The 25136-nt window shown below is 43.8% G+C and overlaps 1 protein-coding gene across 1 annotated transcript in view; it reads right to left on the reverse strand.

Moving 5' to 3' along the window:
- SUCLA2 (succinate-CoA ligase ADP-forming subunit beta) overlaps positions 1-25136 on the reverse strand; it is a 148595-nt gene that overhangs the window by 57435 nt on the left and 66024 nt on the right. The window contains exons 5-7 of the mRNA XM_069758283.1: positions 19262-19390; positions 17047-17185; positions 9562-9723 (exon numbers count right to left, since the gene is read on the reverse strand). Coding sequence (XP_069614384.1) covers positions 9562-9723; positions 17047-17185; positions 19262-19390 — 430 coding nt within the window. The remainder of the gene's footprint in view (positions 1-9561; positions 9724-17046; positions 17186-19261; positions 19391-25136) is intronic.

Consider the following 25136-nt stretch of genomic DNA (forward strand, 5'->3'; position numbering starts at 1 on the left):
GGCCGCGTGCAGCGCTGAGGGGCAGGAAGACTCCGGGGCCATCGAAGGTGAGTATATCACAATTTTTTTTATTTTAATTCTTTTTTTTAACAATTATATGGTGCCCAGTCCGTGGAGGAGAGTCTCCTCTCCTCCACCCTGGGTACCAACCGCACATGATCTGCTTACTTCCCGCATGGTGGGCATAGCCCCATGTGGGAAGTAAGCAGATCAATGCATTCCTAGGTGTGCGGAATCCCCGCGATTCCGCAAATTTAATGAACATGCTGCGGTTTTTTCTGGAATGCGAATCCGCTCAGGAAAAAAATGCAGCATGTGCACAAAAAATGCGGATTGCATTCTATTAAATACGATGCTTAATGTGAGCTTTTTTTTTCCCGTGGTTTTATAGCGAAAAACCGCAAAAAAAAAAACGCAAAAAATCTGCTACGCGTGCACACAGCCTTAAAGAATATTATAGCAGGACATAGGGGGTGGGAAGTGTGATGAATCCATAGATAAGCCAAGGTAATCAAATTAGGCATTTTCTTACAAATGGAGAGGCAGTGGGAACAATGTTCTTAGGGTACCGTTACACTATACGATTTACCAACGATCACGACCAGCGATACGACCTGGCCGTGATCGTTGGTAAGTCGTTGTGTGGTCGCTGGAGAGCTGTCACACAGACAGCTCTCCAGCGACCAACGATGCCGAGGTCCCCGGGTAACCAGGGTAAACATCGGGTTACTAAGCGCAGGGCCGCGCTTAGTAACCCGATGTTTATCCTGGTTACCATCGTAAATGTAAAAAAAAAACAAACAGCACATACTTACATTCCGGTGTCCGTCAGGTCCCTTGCCGTCTGCTTCCCGCACTGACTGACTGCCGGCCGTAAAGTGAAAGCACAGCACAGCAGTCACCGCTCTGCGGAAAGCAGACGGCAAGGGACCTGACGGACACCGGAATGTAAGTATGTACTGTTTGTTTTTTTTTTACATTTACGATGGTAACCAGGATAAACATCGGGTTACTAAGCGCGGCCCTGCGCTTAGTAACCCGATGTTTACCCTGGTTACAAGCGAACACATCGCTGGATCGGTGTCACACACACCGATCCAGCAATGACAGCGGGAGATCCAGCGACGAAAGAATGTTCCAAACGATCTGCTACGACGTACGATTCTCAGCAGGGTCCCTGATCGCTGCTGCGTGTCAGACACAGCAATATCGTATGGATATCGCTGGAACGTCACGAATCGTACCGTCGTAGCGACAAAAGTGCCACTGTGTGACGGTACTCTTAGTTATCTGGAGTCCTTCTGGTGGAGGTGTGAATTGTATCCATGTAGTGACTCATAAATCCAGGTGTTAAATTGAGTCCTAGTGTCAATGAATTAAACATATTCATTAGTTTGTATTCCCAAATTTTTCTTTCCATGTGGTCCTTAAAATTACCTTTTAGTATTAAGAATTTTAAATCTGTTATACTGTGTCCAGGTCCAGAGAAATGTTTTCCCACCGGTGTGTCCATTTCATTCCTGATTGTGTGTCTGTGTAGATTGATCCTAGTTAGTAGTCTTTGCATAGTTTCCCCAATATTAATACTTCTAGGGCACCTCGTACATTGATTCAAGATTCAAGATTCAAAGAAGCTTTATTGGCAGGACCAAATACGCATCAGTTTTGCCAAAGCAAGTGTATAAAGGCAATAGGGATAGGGACTGTGGGGACTGTGGGTACATTGTATCATGTACACCACGTTGGAGGATGTACAAGAAAAGGAGCCCATGACCTTATAGTCCTGATTTGTATTTGGTACACGGACTATACTTTTTGGTAATATGTGGGTACACGTTTTGCATTTTTTATTGTTACAGGGGAATGTGCCAGTCACTGATGGTGATGAGAGGACACTTCTGACAAGCAGATTCCTTAAGTTAGGGGGCTGTTTATAGGAGAGAAGAGGTAGTTCTGGGAATATATCTTTCAATTTGTGATCTCTAAGGAATATGGGTTGGAGATCAGCAGAGTAAAGTACTGCAGCGTGCAGGCGCCGGGAAAGGTCAGAGAGGCCTGCAGTGCTTTACTCTGCCCTCAACAGGGCAGATAAGTACGCCTGCGCAGTAGCTCTATGTCGGGGAGCCATGAAGCACGTAGGAGGGCGGCATTGCAAGAAGATGGGAGGCGCCGGACCAGGACCTGCGACATCCATCGGACCGGACCGCCCCATTCCCATTTTATTTAGGTATATCCATATAAATGGCCCACCCTGTACATTAAGTTAGGTTTTACATAACCCCTTTAAAGAGAACCTGTCACCAGAAATAACGCAATTAACCTGCAGATATGGGGATAAACGGCAGGCTAATAGGGTTATCATGCTGTCTGGCGCCTGCACATAGCCGAATGCAGCGGGCGGGGGGGGATCTTAGTTACGGTACTTTCTGGTAATGGGATTTTTGAGAACCCATGACAGCACTACCTGAGAGAGCCCAACCCACTGAAATAAATGGGAAGCACCTCTCCTTCGCATCAGTTGGTTTACGGAGAATGAGAAAACCTCCAAACAATCATTAGTACATACCTACACCAAACTAACACCACTTTAAACGTAAATCATTCCACCTGAAAACATGCACCCACAACCAGCGATAAGGGTGGAGTGATATAAGGGTGCAGTCATGGGTTCTGTAAAATCCCATTACCAGTAAGCAAATACTATTTTTTTCCCTTCAACCATGACAGCACCACCTGAGAGATTTATATAGGATAACTATCCACCTTCGGGAGGGACGACTGCTTGCAGAAACCCTCTACCAAAGGTTAGATCAGTTGTGGAGGATAAATCCAGCCTGTAGAGCCTATAAAAAGTTGAAAAAGAGGACCAAGTGGCTGCCTTACATATTTGGTTGATTGATACCTCCACCTTCTCTTCCCAAGAAGTCACAATCACTTGAGTTGAATAAGCTTTAATGACTCCTGACACACACTACTGCCTGAATAATCTATACCTATGGCCTCCCTAATCCACCTTGCTAATGTGCTCTTTGGGACATTAAGCTCTTTCCTAGCCCCCTGAAATAATGATTGGGCTTTTCTCCACCCTTTGGTTGTTTCTATATACCATATTTTTCTGACTATAAGGCGCACTGGACCATAAGACGCATCACAAATTGTCAGAAGGAAAATAGGGGGAAAAAATTAATGGGTCGAATGAGGGTCCATCTTACAGTCCTGAATTCAGCTTACCCTGGGGGAATCGGAAGCGCTGGTGGAGCGGAGTCACTGGGGGTATTTGGTGGTTCAGCAATGATATTACTCAGACTGGTGCAGCTGGTTCAGTGGTGCTTGGTGGTGCACGGGCTCCGCTGACATTTTGTGAAAGCCCGGAGCCCCAAGCACATCCATTGCTGCGATGCGGTGGTCTCCAGGAAAATGGCCGCCGGAGGCGGCGCATGTGCAGTTTGAGATCTCGGCAATGTGATCTCGGTGCCAAGATCTTAATGTGCACATGCGCCGCCTCCGGCGGCCATTTTCCCAGAGGCCATAGCATCAAGGCAATGGAAGTGCGGAGGCTCCAGGCTTTCACAAAATGTTGCCGGAGCCCCCGCACCACAGAGAATCACCGAACCTGCCACACCAGGCAGGGATGGGAGTGAGATCATCGCCCTGCAGCGTCGGACCACCGGAAGTATTGCCCGACTCCTGCTGCCACCACGGTAATTGTTAAGTACTTTCCGACTATAAGATGCACCACCATTTCCCCCAAAATTTGGGGGGAAAAAGTGAAATTTATAGTCCCAAAAATACAGTATTTAATTAGGGCTCTTCTGACATTAATGTATGGAACTGTTCTTCTCTTAGGGTTTTTAGTGCATTACAAAAAGAGGGAAGAAAATCTCCCGAGTAATATGGAACTTCTTAGCCACCTTTGGTAGGTAGGCCAGGTCAGGTCTCAAGACCACGCTATCTTCCAGCACATGAGTTTATGGGGGATTTACTAACAGTGTCTGAATATCACTGATCCTACGAGCTAATGTCAACCTTTCAAGTATTATGACATCAATGGTGAGATTTTGATGGAAGCTTCCTGTAAGGGCTCAAAGGCCCTTTACGTCAGAGATTCTAGAACTAGATTCAAATCCCAAGGAGGAATCTTTGGACTAGGGATCGGTCTAGATCTATGACAGGATTTGATAAACCACACAATCCAACTATTGGCTACGAGACTACAATTGTACAGTGCCCCCAAAACTGAAACCTCAACCGTAAGTTGTGTAAGGAGAAATTATAGTATAGATCTTATTGGGACTTATCCAATAAATTTCTCCCCTGAACTAGATAGGAATTTCTTTCCTGCTCTACCATATATCTTAGTGGCTACAGGCTTTCTGCTCTTCAAAAGGGTACATACCAACCCCTGGGAGAACTCCTGGCCTGTCAATAACTTCCTCTCAAAATTTAGGCTGTCAAATAGAGACCCGAAATATGTGGGTGATAAACTGGGCCCTGGGAGAGCAGATCCGGATCTCTCCAATAGGATCCAAGGACCTGAAATCGACAACTGCCTCTTCCAATAAAACCATGGTTTCTTGGGCCAAAATGGAGCTATTAATATCACCTTTGCCCGATCTTCCCAGATTTTCATCAGAAGTGATGGTCCCATCACTATGGGAGGAAAGGCATAGGTTAGGCCGGCCTCACATGGTATCTGGAAAGCGTCCACTGCATAAGCCTTTTTCTGTTGGATCGAAAGAGCAGAATCTGTCCACTTTGCTGTTCCTCCTGTTGGCGAATAGCTCTATTTTTGGAACGTCCCACCTATCTACAACCTGGTTGAATATTGCGGGATTCAGGGAACATTCCCCCTTGCCTTTTCTGGTTCTGACTCAATAAATCTGCCTTGTACTTTTCTTTCCCCTGTATGTATAGTTCTGTCAGGGAAGAGTGGTGTTATACTGTCATACAGAAAATGCCCCCTGCTGTCTTCAAGAAGGAGCGAGAACTTGTTCCCCCTGATGATTTAAATATGCCACAGTCGTGTGGTTATAGATATAGAGAAGACAGGCTAACAGAGCGCTAGGCTGGCTGTCAGGGGAGATGTTGATTGAGAAAGGTCCGATGCAGCTCCTGCCGGGTGCCTCAGGAGAGGAATAAACAGTGAGTTGCAGGATACTCTGGTCACATGGGAGCGCACAGGACACAGATGAAAGGATTAAAAGTTTCTTTGTTTATTGAAATCCACAACGCGTTTCGACAGAACAGCACCGTTTTCATCAGGTGGCAGCATACAGAGAGTGGGCCAGAGTAAGTAATCCTTTCATCTGTGTCCTGTGCGCTCCCATTTGACCGGAGTATCCTGCAACTCTCAGTCATGTAGTTGTCTGATAATACCCAAACATGACAACCCTCAAGGATAGGAATACTTTCCTTCCTGTTCATCCACACACCCTTGACTACATACTTTCATTTATTGGAGGTACCCAGGGGACACCTGCTGACAGATTTCTCTCTCTAACCACCAAAGCAGGGAGTCTGTTGTTGTCAAGAAGAGATTTATCTTTCCTTCCAAATGCCCTACTAATCGCTTTTGCCGTCTCAGCACTTTCCAATGGAAATGGAACTGAGCCCATAATACTGCAGACATGCATAATCTCAGGGACCCAACTAAGGGCCATAGCCTTCCTGAGAGACATATTTGGCCTGTTTACTGCCGAGTAAACCAAGGACATTATCTTGTGTTTCTTCTCTTCTGGGAGAAAACACATCTGGGTTGTCGAGTCCACAATGCGACTCAGAAATGTTTGCACTTTTCAATGGTTTTAACCTTGATTTTTCCAGATTTAAGAGCCACCCCAACTCTGCTAAGATAGTCCTAACTCTTAGAAGCTGGGTGCTGCAATGCTGTGCTGTAGTCCCTATAATCAAAAAATCTTCAAGATATGGGATGATCAGTGTGTCTTGCTCCCGAATATGAACCATCATCTCTGCAACAATTTTTGTGAACACCCTTGACGCCATAGAGATGGCAAAAGGTAGGGCTCTGAATTGAAAATGTCTCATGCCCCCTCCCATGGGTAGAACCTCAATTAGATATTTCTGATGGACTACATGATTCGGCAGATAGTAGTATGCATCTTTCAGATCGAATACCACCATGTAGCCATCTGGGAACAGGAGCCTTATAGCAGTCCTTATTGATGCCATCTTGAAGGGACGATGAATTAAAAAAAACAAAAAACGGTTTAGGCCTTTTAAACTAATAATCGTTCTGAAGCTTCCACCCATTTTTTTTTCTTTATCAGAAAGGGCGGAGGATAAAAAATCCCCTTGCCCTCTTCCTTTTCGGTGATCTCTACAAAGGCTTCCTTCTAGACCCAGGCTCGCAATTCCACCCATGGCTGCTAGAGGCACATGTCAGCTGTTCAAAACAGTTGACATGTGCAGGGAAAGATGTGAGCTCACAGCCGGAGCCCACATCAATGAGAGAGATTCAAACATCAGTGTACTATGACGCCCGATGTTGGAAAGGGGTTAAAGGGAATCTTTGACCTGTGCTTTAATGAATGATTTTAGGTTTAAAGCAAAATCAGGGGCCTCCTAGCATATTCTTTTTTGAATGCAATATGTACACATACTTTTCTTCCAGTCGGGGCCGTAACGGGGGATTTGCAAAGCGAACATTTTTTTTTAATTTTTACACTTTGCAACCACTTTCCTTGGCCTCTCCTTAAAAATAATCAAACAAGGGGGACCCATTAGCAACAGTGAACTTTCTCGATGATCACTCATCACCAGCTGATATCCAAGGATACTGGGTTCTGGTAACTGGATCAGGTCACAGGGTTGTCCCTTCCTGGATTCTCTGGCTGGTCTTCCTGCTGCTCTTACTTGTGCGACTGCCAACGCTGTGCTCGCTCCTCTGATGACGCTGCTGCTTTCGCTGCTACTGTTCCTCCATTATAGAAGAGAGCTGGAGCATCACAACCTTCACTTCAATATGCTTTCTTTTAAATGTAGTGCATGCAACAACGTCCCGCCTCCAACCGTCCCCGGACGTTAAATCATTTCCTACATGTCACATGACCTCATCATGTGTTCCTGTGTAACCTGCCTGGAATGCTGGGCTACATGACGCAACATCAGGGCGCACCACAAAACATGCCATGCCCTGGCTTCCTGAAGTCACTTGGCGCACAGCACGACAGGGCTTACCATCACGTGCATAGCCATGCGTGTGCGCAGACCCAAGCAGTGTGTAAGCAGTGGATCACCCAGACTTCTTGCTGCCCACACTCACCTACCGCATCAACCATTTAAGGCTCTGGAGTGTCGCTTCCAGACCAAACTCTCCGGTGCCAGGTAAGATACCCTTCCAGCTACCAGGGCAGGTCTGGGACACTTCCATCTACACTTTTCTTCTTGAGGTCTCCCATCAAGGACAGGAAACAGCGGCCACAGTAACCATGCCCCCGGCCCTGACTGACAGCTGAGCCCCAATACAGAGGGAGTGTCAGTCAGGGCAGGAGCCCGGTTACAGCGGCCTCTCTGTTTTCTCAGAGTGGTGACTGAACCAGCTGTGCCCCCGCCCCAATGCCTGACACCGAATGATGATAGGGAGAATAAAGTTCATTTTCTCTCAGCTGCGTTCGCCTGTCTGCTCGCTGTTTTCCATGGTGCATGAGAGATCTCTCCCTTCTTCATAATATAGACTCACAGTCTCCTGTTTTTTCAATTCTGATCGGGCATCTGCAGTCTGGCCCACAAAGACTATAGACTATATATCATATGGCCATTTGAACAGTAACAACTACATAGACTTTATAATAGTGCATATGTTAGTTTCTGGTTGAGGTTTCACCGTGTAGAGCAATAGCATATTGTTTTGACACCCATTTTATGTACCGTATATACTCGAGTATAAGCCGACCAGAGTATAAGCCGACCCCCCTAATTTTGCCACAAAAAACTGGGAAAACTTATTGACTCGAGTATAAGCCTAGGGTGGAAATGCAGCATTTACCGGTGAATTTCAAAAATAAAAATAGATCATTCTTGCCCCATAGCTGTGCCATATAGTGCTCTGCATGTTCATTATTGCCCCATAGCTGTGCCCCACATAGTGCTCTGCACCATTCATGATTGTCCCTATAGCTGTGCCCCATACAGTGCTCTGCACCGTTCATTATTTCCCTATAGCTGTGCCCCATACAGTGCTCTGCACCGTTCATGATTGTCCCTATAGCTGTGCCCCATATAGTGCTCTGCACCGTTCATTATTTCCCTATAGCTGTGCCCCATATAGTGTTCTGCATCGTTCATTGTTCCCTATAGCTCTGCCCCATATAGTGCTCTGCACCGTTCATTGTTCCCTATAGCTGTGCCCCATATAGTGTTCTGCACCGTTCATTGTTCCCTTTAGCTCTGCCCCATATAGTGCTCTGCACCGTTCATTGTTCCCTATAACTGTGCCCCATACTGTGCTCTGCACCGTTCATTGTTCCCTATAGCTGTGCCCCATATAGTGTTCTGCACCGTTCATTGTTCCCTATAGCTGTGCCCCATATAGTGTTCTGCACCGTTCATTGTTCCCTATATAAAGCTGTGCCCCATATAGTGTTCTGCACCGTTCATTGTCCCCTATATAAAGCTGTGCCCCATATAGTGTTCTGCACCGTTCATTGTTCCCTATATAAAGCTGTGCCATGGCCGCTGCTGCAGTAAAAAAAAAAAAAAAAAAAGCCATACTCACCTCTCTTGATTGCAGCTCCCGGCGTCTCGTTCCGGCGTCCGGTCCCGGCGCCTCCATCTTCCCGGCGTCTCTGCTCTGACTGATCAGGCAGAGGGCGCCGCGCACACTATATGCGTCATTGCGCCCTCTGACCTGAACAGTCAGAGCGCAGACGCCGGGAAGATGGAGGCGCCGGGAAGATGGAGCGGCGCCCGGCGGCTGGAACGCGGACAGGTGACTATTACATACTTACCTGGTCCCGACGTCCGGCTCCCTCTGCCTGTCACAGCTGGTCTTCGGTGCCGCAGCTTCTTTCTCTAATCAGCGGTCACCGGCAGCGCTGATTAGAGAAATGAATAGGCGGCTCCACCCCTATGGGAGGTGGAGCCGCCTATTCATTTCTGTAATGAGCGGTCCCACGTGACCGCTGAAGAGGGGAAGAAGCTGCAGCACAGAAGACCGTGGGACGGCAGGGGGAGCGCCAGGATCGCTGGGACTAGGTAAGTATGCCTCAGCGCCCTCACCTCCTCACCCGCCGACCCTGCCACCCACCTTGACTCGAGTATAAGCCGAGAGGGACACTTTCAGCCCAAAAATTTGGGCTGAAAATCTCGGCTTATACTCGAGTATATACGGTAAATAGGGGAGGTGCAATATTTACATGTGTAAGGTATTTATATATTGTCCAGTAAAAGTTTTTGGGTTTTCTATATTGGTTATTGCGCGGATTTATTTATTTATTATTTTACACACAATTTAATTTTATGGCTAATCTATTTCTGGCACATTATATCCAACAAAATATTATAATACTAAATAGCATACAGCAAACAAGTGAATGGACTTACCAAGACATCCAATATTGCCATCCAGACCAATGTAGTTGAGGTCCGCTTTTGCTGCTTGTTGGTCTCGCTCATCTTCCTGGGACCAATCTCGAAGATCAAAAATGTCTTTTTGTCTATATGCAGCATTGGAATCAAAATTTATCTTGGCGTCCATACACATCACTTAAAAAAAAGAGAGAAACAATGGATATTACACCGATCCATACCATTACAGAGATGTAAAATTATACTAACAGCCAAATTCAGCCATTAATGTGTGTAAATAACAAGGAAGCGGACACGTACCAGGAGAGTCCTAATATGCAGTTGCGGCCAAAAATGTTCAGACTTGCACAAATTTTGGTTGTCATTTTATTGTCAATTTATTTTGTGGAGACTAGCGCACATTCATGCATAGTGGGCATGGGGTTCCTAGAAATCCCATCTACATCTGGCCACTGCAGATTTGACACTGCATAAATAAGCAGCCTCAAACCCACAGAAATTCATGGTCATGGGCATGTACCCTTACATAAACTTCATGTATTTGTCAATAAAACTATGAAAACCTATTAAATGCTGATAATTGTAACCATAGAATCATCTGACTAAAGATCTTAAAATACTGACGTTTGAAAACCAAAATGTGATTCAGTACCAAAACTTTTGGCCACAACTGTGTAACAACACTGACTAACTTTTTATTGTCCGTGTACTTTGAGACAACTTGATCTAATTTGAGAATGTGCTTAATAGGCAATCTGAAAATCCTATTTTTTTTAATTATGTTGTTCAAAACCTGAAAAATCTAATTGACGGCCACTAGGTGTTTCCCTTCAATCCAACTTATTGTCCGTGGAACACAAGTAGAAGTAGAGACACCAAGACACATTACTGGAAATGGGAGGGAGGTTTTGACCTTCTACTTCTACTCTTCTGTTTAACAAAGTGCATATAGGCTCTCAGTCCAGGCAAGCCATGGACTAATGATTGGATCAATGCATGCTGGAAAGTGATTGCACTGAAGTTCCAGCACCTAAAGTGCTGCTAGAATGCTTATGAAAGCAACTATCCACTCAAAAACAGAGCAAGAGAATCGGATTAGTTCCGGACTGTTAGACTGCTAACGAAGCAAAAGGAGCTTAAAATGTGCTGCAGGGAGCACATATACGCTTTAAAGGCATTCTCCCAATATCTCAAGGTATCCAATAAATACATAAGATGGTGGATAAGTCACGCAGCGATCCTGAGAATGGGGCTATTCAGAACCCCATGTTCAGTCCACGCACCAATCACCAAAAAAATAGAGCTCCGCTTTCCGCATTACCCACTAATTATGAAAGGTCTGCTCTAATTTTTGGGTCCATATCTAAACAAATCCCACATTATGAGGATAGGTATGTTGCAGAGCATAAATTACTGTGGAAGCTGCGAAGGGTTTTTAACCCCTTCATGACCAGGGGATTTTTCGTTTTTCCGTGTTCGTTTTTCGCTCCCCTCCTTCCCAGAGCCATAACTTTATTTTTCCGTCAATTTGGCCATGTGAGGGCTTATTTTTTGCGGGACGAGTTGTACTTTTGAACGACATCATTGGTTTTAGCATGTCGTGTACTAGAAAACGGGAAAAAAATTCCAAGTGCGGTGAAATTGCAAAAAAAGTGCAATCCCACACTGGTTTTTTGTTTGGCTTTTTTGCTAGGTTCACTAAATGCTAAAACTGACCTGACATTATGATTCTCCAGGTCATTACGAGTTCATAGACACCTAACATGACTAGGTTATTTTTTATCTAAGTGGTGAAAAAAAATTCCAAACTTTGCTAAAAAAAAAAAAAAAAAAAAAAAAAAAAATTGCGCCATTTTCCGATACTTGTAGCGTCTCCATTTTTCATGATCTGGGGTCGGTTGAGGGCTTATTTTTTGCGTGCCGAGATGACGTTTTTAATGATAGCATTTCGGTGCAGATACATTCTTTTGATCGCCCGTTATTGCATTTTAATGCAATGTCGCGGCGACCAAAAAAACGTAATTCTGGCGTTTCGAATTTTTTTTCCCGCTACGCTGTTTAGCGATCAGGTTAATACTTTTTTTTAATTGATAGATCGGGCGATTCTGAGCGCGGCGATACCAAATATGCGTAGATTTGATATTTTTTTTATTGATTTATTTTGATTGGGGCGAAAGGGGGGTGATTTAAACTTTTATGTTTTTTTTATTTTTTTCACATTTTTTTTTAACTTTTTTTTTTTTACTTTTGCCATGCTTCAATAGCCTCCATGGGAGGCTAGAAGCAGGCACAACTCGATCGCCTCTGCTACATAGCAGCGATCTGTTGATCGCTGCTATGTAGCAGAAATGGAGGTGTGCTGTGAGCGCCGACCACAGGGTGGCGCTCACAGCTACCGGCGATCAGTAACCATAGAGGTCTCTAGGACCTCTATGGTTACAATATACAAGCATCTCCGACCCCCGATCATGTGACGGGGGTCGGCGATGACCTCATTTCCGGCCGCCCGGCCGGAAGCGGTAGTTAAATGCCGCTGTCTGCGTTTGACAGCGGCATTTAACTAGTTAATAGGTGCGGGCAGATCGCGATTCTGCCCGCGCCTATTACGGGCACATGTCAGCTGTTCAAAACAGCTGACATGTCCCGGCTTTGATGCGGGCTCACCGCGGAGCCCTGCATCAAAGCAGGGGAGCCGGCATCGGACGGTATAGTACGTCCGATGCCGGTAAGGGGTTAAAGATACATCAAATTACAAAAAAGGTCAATTATATATAGAGTCAACCGTCATGTTATGAGGAATAAGACGGCACGTCTTTCAGTGATTGCCCTCTGTGCAGACACTGGTGTTCAGCCTCCACTATGAGTGATGAAAGCAGTTTTCTATGAGGCATGATGACTTTTTAGCCATCTGTGTCCAGTGCAAAGGAAAAATGACATGACTTCGAGCACCGATGGCCTTCTGTGAGACTGATCAGCATTTGCCATGATGAAAAAAAAAAATCACAACAGGTAAATAGCATAGGGGTTTACAATTAACAAAAGAGAATAAAGGCTGCAGAAATTAGAATCCTAGAATATTAGAGTTAGACGGGACCACCAGGGTCATCGTGTCCGACGTCCTGCTTAATGCAGGATCCACTGAACCATCTCATTAAGGAAAAGACCAATAGGATTGATCTCCGTACAGGAGGCGGTAGGGATATTAAATGAAACGATGCTAAGGAAAGCATAAGTTGCATGGTGACAAGTCATGCTGGGCAATTACGGTATGTCAAAATTTAGGAATATATATATATATATATTTATATATATATATATATATATATATATATATATATATATATATATATATATATATATATATATATATATATATATATATATATATATAATTTATTTTCTTTTTTGCTAATCTTAGTCCAGTACATAGACTCCTTGGTAGTCCCCTCCTTTGGCATTTCAATGGCAACATGTCCGATGAAGACCTAGATGCAGAGAATGGCAGGTTCACGAAAAGACCAATATGGCAGCAACAGGGGTGAGTAAGCAGGTCCACAGCTGTCATGATAACCAGTGGCCTGTCAGATGCCACACATATGGATACCTAATCAGAGCACCACATGAAGACCTCCTGGCAGGAGAGGTTAATAGGACAAATAGCATTTGAAATATATACAACAGTCTTTTGTCCTGAATGGCATTTAATAAGGGTCCCACCTGAGGCTGACATATTAATAATAACCTGCTGACAGCTACGGCAGCTCCATAAGTTTCACATATAGAACACAACCATTAAATTCTATGATACTAATCACATCTATTTTGGATCAGAATTAACATATACAAGTCATTGCATTCATGAAAATTCATGGATAGAACATTGTCATCTGTGTGCAATTCCTTTCACATTTTAACATTGTAGTGGATAGGAGAAGCGTTGCTATTTATTTAGCTTTTCTTAGAAAAACATCAATCAAAAACACTGATGGTAAAAAGTGACACTGACCAAACACTGATGAAAAACTGTTTTTATGCAAGATGAAAATCCTGAATCTGTGAATGAGGCCTCAGTCATTGGGGGCGTCCAGCACCAGCATCCGGCTCATGAGCAGCATGGATCAGTTCGGAGGAGGACTCGCCAGCACGTCTGTACAAATGAGGAGCTCCACCTACTTGACTTCCTACAGACAGCAATGGGTCATTGGCACTAAAGCAATAGAGGCTTTAGCAGGTAAAGACAATCCCTTTAAAGTCACTGCCCCTATTTCTGCTTCACTACAGACTCCAGTCGGCTTTCCTACAAGACTCCCCTCTAGTTGCTGCATTAAATTTACCATCATGCGTCATAAAACATCATTTTTAATAATGAATAGGAAGTCCAGTTTTAGTCTCATCAGACAAAAAAAGAATCACCTAATCTCAAAGAGTCCAACAGAAAGGCCAAAAGGTGACATTTATCATGGGCGGCCATGATCTTGCCATGTGGACTGAAGGCAGGGGCTGGTGGATTCAATGAGATCTTAGTTGGCTGCGATCAGTGTCACCGCGGCCGGCTGACCTATGAACTCTGCAAGTCCAGGTACGATTGCCGCAAGTCGATACAATGAGGTTTAAATGCAAAAGACAAAAACGGCCTTCAATTAATGGTTGTTCTAAAAAGGACTATGAGGTATTAAACGTTGTTATGTAATCAATTCATTATGTTACATGTCTTTAATAACGTGCTCCTTGTAATGATTTCTTTGCCCATTGACATTGAATATTTTTCCATTGATCAGTGTTTTGTAAGCCTACATAAATGTAATAAAGAGAGGCAACACAATAGGATAAAGGGACGTAAGTGCTTAGATTTGCTTTGTGGCATGAAATGCTTCAATGATCTGCGGTTCTGCCATCCACAATGCTCTGCAATGGAGGGCGAGCCGGAGGCATACATGCAATATGGCAGGGGAGCCACTCAGGCACCGGATCAGCAAGGTAAAACCAGTGGAGGAAGGGAATATAATCCAATAAGATCAACCATTAAGTATTGGGACTATTTCGGTCACCAGAATAAAATGAAATGAGCAAGAAAGGGAATGAAAACGTATTCATCAGTGTATAGCAGAAGGTTAGCGAGCAAATCTACACATCACCAAAGAACACGATCATAAAAACAGCACAAGGGTATGTTTATTCCAGTTGTTGGTTCTCCAGAAGAACTACAACTTCCAGACAAACTGACAGTAATATAAATAGTTAGAAAACACAATCTAACACCTTATTCCCAATGTATTTCTAAAATCATCAGTCAATTTACGGGATAAGCCAGAAAAGAGAAGAATGAATTACGTGAACTCCATGATTGTGAGATGTATATGCTTTATCAGAAATAGATACATTTGTCTGGTTCATTTAAAGGGAATCGGTCACCAGAAAAAAAAAAACTCCAACAAAACTCTGCAGGTTAATAGCGTTATTACCGTGCCTGGCACCCGCACTTAAACAAATGTTGCGGGGAAAAAATTTAATTTATCCCCCCCCCCTTCCCCCAACAGCGTTCCTGTTTCAATCATGGGGGCAGCGTCGGCTCGTAGATCAGCAGCAGGTAAAACAGTGATTTTATCAAGACTGCAGCAAGCAGCCTAGTGAATGACACACTGCTGGAATCAGGGTCTGTGCACCACATCATGCTGCTCAGGTGCTGTAAAGAATACCCTTTAATGTGAAAACTGTCAATAGTAAGATCTGAATGACTTACAAAAAGAAGACTTATATTGCTTGTATTTCACATACGCTAATCTAACACCACTGCTATTTTATTTATTTCTTATTTCTAGGAAAACCACTGCTATCATCGAACATAAACTTCACTTTGTAATCTTATCTACATTAAAACATCATATATATCCTATAGATGTGAGTATATAAACACACGCAGGCATCTCATAGTAGGAAAAAAAAAATTCACCATCAGCACAGACTATTTCCATGGGATTCATGCTCATGACATTTTGTAAGAAAAGGTTACGGATAAGCCGAATTGACAGATTTAAGTGGTAGGAATATCTTCAGGATTTCTACACTTCACACAACCTTTCAAGGCATATCAAGTAAATAGAAGGAAGTGAAAAGAAGCAAGATCACGGGCACAACTATAGTGAGTGTAGACACATCCGGGCCCCGCAGCCATATGGAAAGACCAGTCCTAATAAAGACGTGCAATATTTGGGGGCCCTGTTGGAGATAATGCGTTGAGACCCAATCTGTGATCACACTCCACCTTGCTAAACACACATTTCAACAGTACACCTGCCACAAGGCAGGCCAGCACTGCCAAGGCATAAAGGGCAAGCTCAGGCCAAGTGTCCAGTTCGGAGACCCAGAAGATAAATGGGGCAGACCCATCAGTTGGTACGTGGAGACGTGTGGACAGGTACTCTTCCACCATGTTGTTGTAAGGCTACCTCCTGCTAATATAGACCGTATCAGATGGTGGTGCCAGATGTTGTGGCATGCTCAAAGTTTTGCCACATTTCGGCCATGCAAACCCTTCCTTCTGAGTTGTTGTTGGTGACCTAGCTGCGTTGGAGACTTCCTCCTCCATCTCTGCTGTCAGGCCATCAGTAGTTTCTCTTACCAGCATGTCATTGTATTCACGCATTTTGTGATCCTGCTCCAGTGACGGAAGTAATGATGGTACGTTGGCATTGAAGCGGGAATCCAGCAGAGTGGGCATCCAATAATCCGCACAGGTAACAATACGGGCAACACGGCAGCATGTATTGGATCACCCTCCCAGCAGCTTCTAGCACCGCTCCCAAACAAATTGTCGGCAGCGGCAGTGCTGACCCAAAGAGGGCACTCACACTGCTTCTATTTCTGCCCCCTGACGACATCTTGCTTATCAGTAGGAAGATGAAGCAGCAAAGATAGAAGCAGAAAGCCAGCGCTGCACTTACTTCTACCAATGCAATCTAACCAGGGCATCTTCAGAGGCAGCGATACATGAAAGAGTAGTAACTGCAGCGCTACCCTTTGATGATATCTTGTTACAGGAGTGGCGATGGATGCTGCAGGGAAATTAGTGCCACCCCCGCCTCCTGTGACGTCCTGTTTAAGACTCATTTTAAACAGTCACAGAAAGAAAAAAAAAACAACATTTCTGGATTAGCAGGATAAGGACAAGTGTAAGGTATTTTTCATAATAAATCTAATTACAAAAGTGGCTAGGATGTAAAAATACATACTTAGAAAGGACATTTTAGGTACCGGACCATTCCTTTAATAACAACCTATCAATATAGGAATGAATGTGCTCCAGTTCCTCTGTTCCTATCATTTCTCTAACAGCAATTTTCTTACATATCCATTAATAAGCTGGGATATTAAAAAGAAAATTCTCCTCCCAGAGCATAAGATAAAAAGGCGTCAAAAAACAGCAAACTGCATAATGTCTGCCACATCTGAGAGCTGGAGGAAATGAATGGAATAAACATCCGTCACAAAAGTGCGGCTTACCTATTCCAGATGCATCTTCTACCATGGGATTGATTTCGACCATTGTGGCGTCGTACTTCATGAATAGATTATACAAGTTGATCATGCACTGGGCTGCCTCATCCACAAGATTTTCCGGGAAGCCCATTTTCTGTGCAAGCTAACATAAGAAAAGAGACAATAAATAAATACAGTCTGATGACTCTTCTAGATTTCCCTGGAAAATATACTCAATTATCTCCAATTACATCTACTACTGTTTAATGTATGTAGCTCACAGATGGAAAGAACACAATCGAGAACTAAACATACAGACGCCTGGTGAAAGCAGAACGGATTGTTTTAATACATTTCCTTCTGAGGTTTCACACTAACAACACATCCAAATGTTTATGGACTTGTATAATACGATGTAACTTTTTCCTTTCTCTTGTGTAACAGGAGTAAAATTACTTTAATAACCCGGCAAACTGCAGGTAGATACAAAAGTAAGAGGGAAAGCTCACTACGGGCATTTTCTCAGATATTGAATCCCATCTTAAAAGAAAATGTCTCATCCATATATATTTTTAATAACTAAAACCAGATGATTACGGTATATACTTTTTTTCTGCTATTTTATGTTCATGGTTTGGGGGACAATCTTGCCCGAGCTTCTTTTTACAGCAATATGAGATGTGCTTTACAGCAGCAACATGGATGACAGGGACCACGATAGAGATGTCTATTGACCTCTATGGGGGTGGGGTATGTATGCTCTGTGATCTGTGTAAAGTGAGGGGGGGAGGTGAGCTGTGACCATCACCTATTGTAAATGCTGAATCCTCTTGTCTACATTCAGGGGAAACCATTCCAGAATGTGAAGATTTGGGAGATGAAAAATCAATTAAATGTTTTCCCCTGGTTGCAGTTTGCTATATAAAAAAGCAAAAAACGCATTGTGCTCATCATTCCCAGGTCCTCTGGCGAGTCTTTTCCCCCCTGCTAGAGCAGGTAAGCTCACTGACCTTAGCACCGCAGCCAACACCACACACCGGTGGAGACTTGCCAACTGACCTCGGGATGTTGAGTACGGGGCAGTTTGGGTTTTTTATATTAAACTGCAGCCACTTGAGAAATTAAATTGAAATGGAACAATGCCTTTAATCACTACAGAACTGGAAGTGGTAGTTTAAAGTGAGACTCCGCAAAATTTCAAAAATTTCATATGGAAATGGAAAATAAAACATCACCCACAATTCTAGGGAAAAAAAATATTTAAAGGGAACCTGGCATGTGAAAAAACACGATTAACCTGCAAGTGTGGGGTTAATCTGCAGGATAATGGAGTTCTGAACCTGCACGGTGCAGGCACCTAGACCCCCACTGTCGGGAGGAAATTAACTTTATCCTTCCCGATACCGTTTGGGGTTTAGTCATGGGGGTGGTGCTGATGCAGCTTCAGTCACCGCTCAGTGTATGGAGACCACGCCCCTGACACTGACTGACAGCTCGCTCATCATAAGTGCCGGCTGTCAGTCATTGTCAGGGGAATGACACAAACTTGATGCAAAAGCTTAATGCAAGCCATTAATCATTTTCTAAACAAATTTAAAAAAGGGAGTTTTCATGTGCCCAGCTTAGCAATTTCATGCTTCAATAAAAGGCCAGCACTTTATTTGGTATTATTGCTTACCTGGATCCCATAGTGGTCACCATGAGCTGAGCACCGCTGCCAGTGTTTCCTTTTCTACCTGCCTTGGGGAGAGCTCTAAGATCCATCGATGGGCGTTTCACTCTCTGTCCTACTAAGTAGTTGGTATCTGGAGCTTGCTAGTGCTACCAGACTTTTCTGAATACAAATTATGGTCAAAATAGTGCCAAAGGGTCCCTAATAGCCCCTAAAAGGGACAGGCTTTCTAGCAAAAGTCAGGCTGAAAAGTTGAGTGAAGTAAGACCTTGGCATGCCGAGCAGGATCCCACAATCCTCTGTGGCTCCTCCCACACCAACATCACGAGATCTCGCTCCTTGTACTAACCGGCATCCTGTACTAAGCGGTTACCGCTTTAATAATCTTACCGTTAATAAACAAGGCGGAAGTGCTGGGTCAGTGCAAAGAGCGAGATCTCATGATGATAACACACGAGATCTTGCGCTCTCACTGTGAGAGGGTCATCCATTTATTTCCACTCCGTCGGTTCTCCAGCATTTCTAATGCATGGTGACCGGTGGCCTTTAAAAAGCAAAATCATTTACCCTAGCAGCTTGTTCCTTCTGAATGCCTTGTACAATATCAATTGGCTCTTTTACAATAGCGTCAGGATTTTCCGCAGCAACGTCTTCAATGTTAACGCCACCTTGTGAGCTTCCAATCAACACGGGACCCTGAAAAAAATAAAACAAAAAGAGAATATTACAAAGAATAGCTCAAAATGTAAAAAAAAACAGCAACGTATCTGAATCAGAAAAATTCAGACTTCCTTTACATGTCGGCGCACATGACCTTACATAGCATTTCAAATGTAATGTAGTAGGTGGGCCTCTGGGATCGGAGAAAGTTCATTTTGGGCGACCGTATGGTCCATCTGGTTACAACTGTCTCTGCCAATTACCCAAATGTTTAATGAGATCCCAACAGATTTGATTTCTATTTCTGAGGCTAGGGAGACTCACTCAAGGCAAACCTCACTATGTACAATGTCAATCCGTAGCTGGAGAGTTGTAAAACAGGTCATAATTAGACTTGGAATTGGGGAAATACATTTTCTAGAGTGACGGATTGCGATCTCTTAGTGAGCACTTTTCGTCAGGATGCACTGTGCCACTGGTGAAGGAGAAATACCGTAATAGTCGGGCATTTTGGCACAGTTTGCACCCGGTCCCATAAATTTAGCCAAGTTGAAACTTAAAGGGGTTGTTCACTACTCAGGCAACCCCTTCTGAATCCCGGAGTCATCCCTCCGCCAGTAAAATAACATTTATACTCCCCTCCGGCGCCATAGAAGAGGTGTCAGAACTTGCTCTCCTGGGCTCAAGGAACATTATTATGTCACACAATCCCTGCAGCCAATTAGCGTCGACTTCTCTCCTCTTCCAGACAAATTAGGACAACAGGAGGAAGTGAGAGCCGCTGCTGACCTCTTACTTCCTCCAGAAGTGCGCGATTCGTCCATAGGATAGGAGAGTGGCGCCTGCGCTGATTGGCCCCAAGGATCACATGACATAATGTCACGTGGGAGCCAGTGTCGAGACCGATGGCACAGCTCCGGCTCCGTAGGCGAGTAGAAGTGTTATTATTCTACTGGGTGAAACACAGGGATTCAGAAGGGGTGGTCCAAGTAGTGAACAACCCCTTTAATGCTATGGTATACACTCTCGAGAACTGTGACCTACAATAAACAGTTAAATGTGACTAGATAATTCTGATCAATTAACATTATGCAGGAACACGCACATACATGACACATTTTCTTCGGCAACAGTTTATACAATTCAATAAAACATTCCACAAAACCAGATTACATTGTTGGTTCACAAAATGCCCTGAATGTTAAAACAGAAAAGCATAGCCCGAAAGCTGGCAGGAGGCAAGTTAGGTCAAGCAGCCTATAAAGACGCTGTCAGTTACACGCAGTTACACATGAAAGCTAGGTGTGCATCATGCTGACGGGATCCATCATACTTCAGGGTATACACAGCAGCGGTTGAGGTTGTGTGGAGCACTGCTGCCACCTTGCGTTCCAGCTAGGTAGCAGTATGTGAGATTTTTTTTTTTTTGTTATCCTTCTGTTAAAGAAAGAAAAACCCACAATGGTCACTGAAATATCTTGAAACTGGCAAAAGTAATTATCAATTTAAATTGGCAAAAGACGAGCGAATGAAAATCAGACATTACTTTTGAATTGTAGTTCAACAGAGAAATAAAAAAAAATAAAAACAAAACTAATGAAAAAGGCCTGGACAAAAATGATAAGACGCCTAGAAAAGCTTGAAAATAATTTGACCATATTAGGGACATGTTCAGCTAAGGTGACTCCTGTAATTAGCATCACAGGTTACAAACTTGTAATCGGTCAGTCTGCCTGGAGAAAAGTAGTCACAGTGCTGTTTGGAATCAGGGTGTGTAGCACACTGCACATGGGCCACAAAATGCGGAGGTGAGAATGGTCTCGGGAAGAAAATGATAAAGATGTGAAAAGATTAAAGGATAGAAGACCATCTCCAAACAGCTTCATAAGTTCCTGTTCCTACAAGTGCACATATTATTCAGAAGTTTAAGGTCTATGGGACTGTAGCCAACCTTCCCGGGACGCGACCACAAGAGGAAAATTGCTGACATATTGAAGAGACAGGTAATAATATAAATGACAACTAAAGAGCCAAGAACACCTTCAGAAACGTTTAGACGTGAACTCCAAGGTCAAGGTACATTAGCGTCAGATCACATCATCTGCCGCAGTCTCGGCCAAAGTGGACTTCATGAACGACTACTGAGGTGGAAACCACTGTTGAAAATAAGTCATGAAAAAACAAGACTTGAATGTGAAAAAATGCATACTGAGAGAAAGTCCTATGGACAGATGAGACAAAACTGGAGCTTTTTGGGAAGTCACATCAGCTCTATGTTCACAGACACAAAAATGAAGCATAGGAAGAAAAGAACACTGCACCTACTGTGAAACATGGAGGAGGCTCTGTTATGTTCTTTGGTTGTTGTGTTGCATCTGGCAAAGGGTGTCGTGAATGAATCTGTGCAGGGTACAATGACATCTCGAGACTATCAAGTCATTCTGGAATGAAATATGCTGCCTTATATCAGAAAGCTTGGTCTGAGTTGCAGGTCAAAGGTCCTCCAACACGATAATAACCTAAAGTACAGCTAAAAACATCCAAGAATGGCTAGAAGCAAAGCACTGAATTATTCTTAAGTGGCCTTAGATGACCCTTATCTAAATCTTATTGAACTTCTATGGAAGGGACTGAAACCTGCATCCTTCACACGGGACAGCTGGTGAAGTTTGCTCCCGAGGAGTGGGCCAAAACAGAAGTGAATAGGTGCACAAGTCTCATTAAGGGCGCAGTCAGACTGTATAACACTGATGAGCGTCATCTGATGCTTTATCGGATAGCAGTCAGCTAAGTGTTATACTATGGGGCAGTGCAGAGCTGCGATTTTTTTCTAATACCAATTCGGCAAGAAAAACAATCACTGAATGCTGCAGGTGCATCCGATGATTGGATCACATACACACATACAAGCCTATAGGTGCGTGTGAAACATCAGACTGCACTCGGATGTCATCTAAGTACAGTCCCATGTCCGCAGATCTACACAGAGAATGGAGAAATTAAGTTCTCAGTTTTCTCTGCACCTGTGATGCGATTCTCTCATGCGAATTGGGTCACAGTAAGATGATACTCGGATCAATCTCTAATAGAGTTGGAGCCGAGTGTCATTAGCATAATTGGCCCAATTCTCTCGCAGGACTGAACATACGGACGTCTGACCCCTGTCTGAGAGTTACAGAAATCTTTGATTTACAGTGAGTGCCTTGCAAGAAAATATTAAGTTAAAGATGCTGGCCACTACTTGGAAAACCCCTTCTCATACCGCACGATAAAATAAAATAGCCTATACTCCTCTCCTGTGCTGGCACCGTTCCCGATCAGCTCCTATGCGGTGTTGTGACACATGACCCCGACGCCCAATCAACGCTGGCGTCACTGTCTCCGCCTTCTGTCGAATTGAACAAGAAGAAGTGAGGAGCAGCTGCAGCCTGGACTTCCTCCATGCTCAATTCAACAACACGAGGGGAACGGAGCCAAGGCGGGAGGGGAGTATAGTATAGATTTTTTTTATTTTATCAATGCCAAGCGTTGAGAATGAGAAGGGGTTGTTAAAGTAGTGTACAACCCCGTAAAGGTAACATCATTTATGTCCAAGCCATTTTTATTAGTATTTTTTACATTTTTCTTTTGAATCACAATTTAAAATCAACGTCTGATTTTCATTTGTTGATATTCAGTAAATTTAAATACAAAATTCCTTTTGTCAGTTTCAAGTTACTTCAGTGACCATTGTGGGCTCTTCTTACTTTAAGAGAAGGTACCAAAAATGTTGTCATTCTCTGTAGATTTACCCATCATTACTCAAGACCAGAACATTTTTCTATGCCTTTATTATGTAAAGATATACGCATTCTAAAGGCATTTTACACTTTTAGTATCATTCGATACGACTTTCAGAAGGTGACATTAGTTGGAGTCCAGATACAGGAAATTCCATTTATGACCATTTAAAAAAGAGAGTAATGTGCATGTTAGGCTACTTTCACACTAGCGTTTTTTTTAATCCGTCACAATGCGTCGTTTTGCAGAAAAAACGCATCCTGCAAAAGTGCTTGCAGGATGCGTTTTTTCCCCATACACTTCTATTGACGACGCATTTGCGACGGATTTGCACACTTCGCATCTGTCTTGCGACGAATGCGTCGTGCTTTGGCGGACCGTCAGGTGAAAAAAACCCTACATGTAACGTTTTTTTCTCCCGACGGACCGCTTTTTCCAACCGCGCATGTGCGGCTGGAACTCCGCCCCCACCTCCCCGCACCTTACAATGGGGCAGCGGATGCGCCGGAAAAATGCATCCGCTGCCTCCATTGTGCAATGCAGCAAACGCTAGCGTCGGAATCTCTCCCCGACGCATTGCGACGGGGAGATTCCGATGCTAGTGTGAAAGAAGCCTTAGACACTTTTCTCAATGCACGCAATGAAAACCTAAGGAAGGGGCAATTCTTCCTTTGCCCAGGTTGTATGCAAACAAAAGGGAATATCCATATTGTGCTCCTGGCCGGAGATCACAGCTGGGCAGAGAAACGTTGCATGCAGCATAATCAATCTCCACTGTCACATCCGACCGCCACAAGACACTAAAGTAACCGCACAGGACACTGGGACCAGATTTTTCTGTAGATTTTTTCAGGGGAAGTATATAAAAAGTGACAAAGTTTGGACATGTGAATGGGTCCTTACAATTACTCTCTCACACAGGTTTCCCAATGAAATGAAGCAGTATGAGACAGACATAGATGCCCACATCAACAAGGGAAATTATTACATGGTAGTAGGGCATCCATTAGGTTCGTATTGAATATTTGGTCTCATTGGATTTTTCTCAGTATTAAAGGAGTTTTTTTCCCCTTCTATCCTGAGGTGTGCACCGGTCCCCTGCCTCGCGGCTTTCTACATGCTGGCAAGGGGATTCGTTACTAAAAATTAACATCTTGAACCATCGGAATTGTTGCGCCGTTGGTCCAAACTACGTATTCTCCATTACTCCAAGCAGAGGCAGTCTTTCCTCTGTCATCACAGGAGCATAAAATGTTACAATGTAATTATTGAAAATCCATTCCCTTCTCAACAACAGTGGAATTTTTAATTATATTGATAACTGCTTATTCTCTGGGTTAACAGGCCAAGTCTGCAGTGTATCAGTGGAAGCAAGAAGTGCAGCACGTACAAACTCTTTCCAATAAAGCTTGCAAGCGCTGCTCTGAAGGTAGCTTCGGCCAAGCTTCAGGGTCCTTGCGCTCCTCCAATGCTGCAGAGGCAAAGCTGCTTCTCTGCTTACAGAATAGGAGAGTTCACAGCTTGGACCAGCGGAGCAACAACGCCAATGATCCAAACTGTCTATCAGGAGCACACCGCCCCCGCCACTAAGAGGCCAAGAGGCCTGGAAGCAAAGGAGCGGAGTGCTCCTAAGTGACAATATGTGGACAACCTGTCTGGGCTTGTCTGGAAACTATAGAATTTAGAAAGTAATCTAACATGAAGAATCCTAAAGGCCACATTCAGACTTTCAGTATTTGATTAGTGTTTTACATCAGTATCTGTAAGCCAAACCAGGAGTGGAACAATCAGAGGAAAAATATAATAGAAACATATTCACAACTTCTGTATTTTTCACCCACTCCTGGTTTTGGCTTACAAATACTGATGTAAAATACTGAATGTGTGAATGTGGCCTAACAGTGATGTAATGTACTCACTGTTAGGATTCCGCCATGTCTACATTCTCGGTGCTCTTCGCATGCAGTTTTCTCTACTGCTTCTCTTCACGGGCTCAACTCAG

This window comes from Ranitomeya imitator, chromosome 3 (assembly GCF_032444005.1).
Source record: "Ranitomeya imitator isolate aRanImi1 chromosome 3, aRanImi1.pri, whole genome shotgun sequence".
In the NCBI taxonomy this organism is placed as follows: Eukaryota; Metazoa; Chordata; class Amphibia; order Anura; family Dendrobatidae; genus Ranitomeya; species Ranitomeya imitator.